Here is a 4936-nt window from a genome sequence, read left to right as displayed (position 1 = left end):
AAATTAATTTAATTTAATTTTAATCATTTTTTATCTTTTTTTTAACTTTACCCTGTTTAGCAATAATCTAAAAAATTATAGATATTTTAAGGGTTAAATATAAAATTGGTATTCGAATTTGTTCGTTTCTCCTAGATTGATACTTATGATTTTTTTTTTGTCTTAGATTGGTACCCGAACTTTTTTTTGTCCACTATGTTGGTGCCTGAGCCTAACACCGTCAGTTTTTTGCTAACGTTGCAGCATTGGCCAATTGCACATTGCCACGTGGCATCCTTTTTACATCTTTTTCTTTTTCATTTCCCTTATTTTCTCATTGTTTTTAAACCATTTCTCATCCATTATGCCTTAATTTTATTATTAGCTTTAAAAATTAAATAAATCATATTACTCTTCTAACTAAATCAATTATTAAGCAAAATAAAATACTAAATCCTTTTAACCTATAATCTCCTAGCCGTATCTTTGTTCTAACTACGTTGGTGACTTTTCGACTTACTACTCCCTTCCGAATGATCCTCTCCTTCCCTTTTTCCCTTTGATCAGACTAGATTTCTAAGGATCTCCTCCAAACCCATCGAATTCCTAACCCGAAACCTGGGATTCAACATTTTTTTCCACCATAAGGGGTTTGCCAAAGAAGACATCTTTGTTCTACCGATGCCTTTCGGCTTACTGCTGCCTTCCAAAATGATCTTCTCCTTCCCCTCTTCTCTTTGATCAGACTAGATTTTCAAGGAACTCTCCTAAACCCATCAAATTTCTAACTCGAAACCTAGGATTTAACATCTTCTTCCACCATAAGGGGTTTGTCAAAGAAGACATCTTTCCAACAAAGTCTTTTTCAATCGACAGTGAGTGAGGTATCATATTTTTTTTTTCAATTGTTTCAAGTTCATTTGGTTTCTAATATGAGATTATTCTAATTTTGTGTTCTTGATTTTTTTACTCTGACTTGGTTGGATGTGTAGGATTCGAGTGAGGAAGCATGTGGCTTGAGAATTAGATGAGGTCGAAGTAATATCGTCACTTTTTCAGGGAAGAATTCCTAAAAAAACTGGAAAAGCAGGTAGAGAGAAGCTTCTTCCTCTCCTATTTCCTCACAAGCAACGGTTTTGGGAATCAAATGAAGCCTCTTGCTTGGGTTCTAAGTTTGAGCAGTTAATTGATCAGCTATTGCAGATGGAGATTTAGAGCGTCGGGCCAAACGAACAATCGCCGTCATTGAAAGCAACGGTGAAAGCAATGTCGACGGTGGAAATAAACAAAACCCATATTAATGAAAAATTGTGTTGCGCTGTTTGTAAGGAGAAGTGTTTACTATCGTTGTGATTATGATTACTGACTAAAGCACAATTTAACACCCATTCAAAGAAAACCATGTACATGAGAAGATTTGGGAGGATATTTTTTTACAAATTAAAAAAAAGAAAAAGAAAACTAATTCAAAGTAAAATGTTGAAACCCAAAACTTGAAATACGAAAAATTAATTTCTTTTTCTTAAAAAGTCAAGAAAAAGACTACTCAAGAATCTGGTGCCGATTCTTCATTGCAATTGGCCCTTAAACTGGGAGATGAAGAGTGAAGAAGAAAGATGAAAAAGACACGGGTAGGAAAAAGAAAAAGAAAAGGAAGAGAAGAAAAGAAAAGAAAAAGGAAAGAAAATGAGGGAAATGAAAAAGGAAAGAAAAAGAAAAAGATGTACAAAAGGACACCACATGGCGGTGTGCGATTGGCCAACGTTATCACATCAGCAAAAAAAATAAAGACGTTAGATTTAGGTACCAATATAGTGGACAAAAAAAAGTTTGAGTACCAATCTGGGACAAAAAAATCATATGTACTAATCTAGGAGAAGTGGACAAGTTCGAGTACCAATTTTATATTTAACCCGATATTTTAATTATGAATTTATATTTGATAGTAAAAAGACAATGTTTTTTTAGGTTATGAAAAAGACAATAATTTAACCATGAAAAGAATTTGTTTTAACCCACTTTCACTATATAGAAAAAACCCAGTAGATATTATCAAGTCATGGGTCGAGGCGGGTCAAATTCTGGTTGAGCTGATGCAAAATTTTAGGCCATGTCTGGTTCGACTCAAAAAATAAGTCTAAAATTTTTCCCAAGCCCGTCTCAGATAAAAGATGTTAAACTCAAGCTTGGCCCGACTTGCTTGTATTTTTATATTATTTTATATAAAAATAGGTTTAAAAATATAATATATCAAATACACTAAAAACATTAAAATAAATGTTCCCAACAAATTAAAAATACATTAAAAAGTCTTTATACTTAAATAATACTAATATAGTTGCAACTTAACAAGCAAATGCCTCTAAAAAATAGCAAATTTAACAATAAAATAAAAATTATACAATATTCAAATAATAATAACAAAATAGTAACAATATAATAACAAAATAACAAAAAAATTAGCGGAAAAATCATACTCAAACTTAACCTATTAAAATGAACATTATTTTTATCCAAATTTATTTTTGAATCTATACTTTTATTCAAATTTTTTTAATGATCTTACGCCTATACAAGTGAGCCGAGCAAAGCTGATTATATGCTTGTACACCCAAAATATCTAACAACAATATAAACCCAAAATATAAACTTAAACAAAAATAAGTCTAAACCCAAACCATGACATCGAATACTACAGAATGACAGGAACTAAATCAAAAAAGGAGGTTTTTTTAATTATTAGTGAAAAGAGACATCTAAAGCTAACCCAACAAAACAATACTGTCAACAAAATATCTAAATTTTCATCAGTTTGTTGACTGTTAAGATTCCCCTGTAAACCCTTCTCTGTAAGGCCAAAATATCCTCCTTGTTAATTATTGTTTACCTTGTTATTATTTTTATTTTTTTTTGAAGCTCAATCTTCGCCTACTTGACAAAAAGACGTGTAAGACACCTCCTCCCCCCTCCCCCCCCCAAAAAAAAGAAGTTATGTAATAATGTATAGTTAATTAATTCAATAAATGGAAATGTTCAAAACCCTCATAACTCTTCTTACCATCTTCTTTGCCACATTTCCCTCTCTACCATTCTTTTAAGTTACAATAACAAAAACTGTTACCTTTTTTTTTTTTCATTTTTTCTTTCTGTTTCATTTTATCATTAAATATTACTACAAACATTTCTGATAATCATATCTCTGATCAAGCATTGTCCCTTGCTGTGAGCTGATAATACCACCATCGGCCTTTCTAACCCTTGAGGGCTTAAAGAGAGAGAGAGAGACGGCTGCAATGGGACGTCGTCTCTTTGGTTGTTTTGGCAAGGGTTCATCTTCTTCTTCATCAGGGAATGAAGTCGATGGAAATGGAAAAACCAATAATGATACGGTCGTTGAAGAAGCGGCGCCTGAAAGCCCGATCATGGTGGAATTGTTTTCTTCGCAAGGGTGCGCGATGTCACCGGCGGCTGAGCTGCTCTTGTCGAGGCTAGGGAGAGGTGATTTTCAGCTCGATGCTCCAGTGATTGTGTTGGCTTATCATGTTGATTATTGGGATTATATGGGGTGGAAAGATCCTTATGGATCCAGCCAATGGACTGTTAGACAAAAGGCATACGTTGAAACCTTGAACCTTGACACCATGTTTACACCTCAGGTTGTGGTTCAAGGTAGGGCTCAGTGTGTCCCTAATGATGAAGATGTTTTATTATCAACTATTGCTACTGCTCCCAGGTTTCCAGCTCCATCATTCCAGGTTTATATTTCTTCTTCTCTTTCTGTATATCTTACTCGTACTGTATATATAAATGCAAAAAAATTGATTGAAAAACAGGCAAATATCCAAAGGCCAACATCGGAGACATTGCAAGTGACAATAACAGGGGCATTGAGGTTTAAGGTAGAGGACAATGGTGTCCATGTGATGGTAGCTTTATACGAGAATGGATTGGTAAATGACTGCTCTGCAGGAGAAAACAAAGGGAAAGTGTTGTCCAATGATTTTGTGGTTAGAAAGCTTGAAAAGCTGTGCAATGTGGAGGACACATCTGCTAAAAAGACAATCTCAGGAACTGTTACTTTCAGTCTTTGGGATAATTTCAACCACAACAAATGCGCCATTGCTGTCTTTGCTGAAAACAGCTCCCATCAAATTTTTGGTTCTCAGAAGTTTCAACTTCCCGATGATATATGAAAAGAGAAGAAGAAGAAAGTATCGAATTAAATGCATGTGATGTGGCTATAAATTTTTGGCAAATTTATGTACAGGATGTTGTTCTGATTAGGTATTGAAAAAAAAATACTGATTGTATATGATGTATGCTTTTCTGGATTTATTTAGAGGTAAATATTAAAATTATATATATATATTTAGCTATTTGAATTGTTAGTTTGTGTAATTGTAGAAATGAAATTTTGATTGTGGTTTAAATATATGCATTAATTTGATTTTGACTCAATTGTACGTATTTTTTTTAAAATTTAGTAAGGATAATCCCGATCCTAACATGGATAGTTAAACAAATACAAAAAATATATTAAATTTTTATATTAAATATGTATATTTATTTATGTATGTAATATGTAAAAATAAAATTATGTTATATCAATAACGGGATTGATAATTTATGAAAATTAAATCAAATTAAATGTAATGTTTAAAATTATACAAAATAAAAATTCTTGAAGATTTATCCTATTTATTTATATATTTTGTAAGTATTAGAAATTGATAGACATACAGAAAGATTTTTTATGGGGACCAAGATTTTAGTGAGTAAAAATAGGTCCCAAGAACTCAAACAAGAGTCCTGCAATGCAACTTTGGCTTCAGATTGAGTCCTCATACGATATATATTATTTTATTAGGTAATGTAAGATTTTCGGAAATGTTAGTTTTACGTAAATTTATCCTTGGATTTTTTATCAATTTACCCTCTAAATATAGGTTTATCCTAT

General features: G+C 32.3%; 1 protein-coding gene across 1 annotated transcript; it reads left to right on the top strand.

Annotated features, from left to right (window-relative positions):
* The first annotated feature begins 3130 nt into the window (after nt 1-3130).
* On the top strand, nt 3131-4372 carry LOC108463535 (uncharacterized). Its single transcript, XM_017763463.2, has 2 exons — nt 3131-3734; nt 3813-4372. The coding sequence occupies exons 1-2, from the start codon at nt 3273-3275 to the stop codon at nt 4170-4172; spliced, it is 822 nt and encodes a 273-aa protein (XP_017618952.1). The 5' UTR covers nt 3131-3272; the 3' UTR covers nt 4173-4372.
* The last annotated feature ends 564 nt before the right edge of the window (nt 4373-4936 follow it).

This window comes from Gossypium arboreum, chromosome 13 (assembly GCF_025698485.1).
Source record: "Gossypium arboreum isolate Shixiya-1 chromosome 13, ASM2569848v2, whole genome shotgun sequence".
Lineage (NCBI taxonomy): Eukaryota > Viridiplantae > Streptophyta > Magnoliopsida > Malvales > Malvaceae > Gossypium > Gossypium arboreum.
This window is presented reverse-complemented; position numbering and strand designations above follow the sequence as displayed.

What these genes read in the sequence shown, in the direction of transcription:
- LOC108463535 (XM_017763463.2), top strand. Translation starts at nt 3,273, where the DNA reads ATGGGACGTCGTCTCTTTGGTTGTTTTGGCAAGGGTTCATCTTCTTCT. An exon ending in TTCCAGCTCCATCATTCCAG is followed by an intron (nt 3,735 to 3,812) that starts GTTTATATTTCT and finishes ATTGAAAAACAG; the next exon opens with GCAAATATCCAAAGGCCAAC.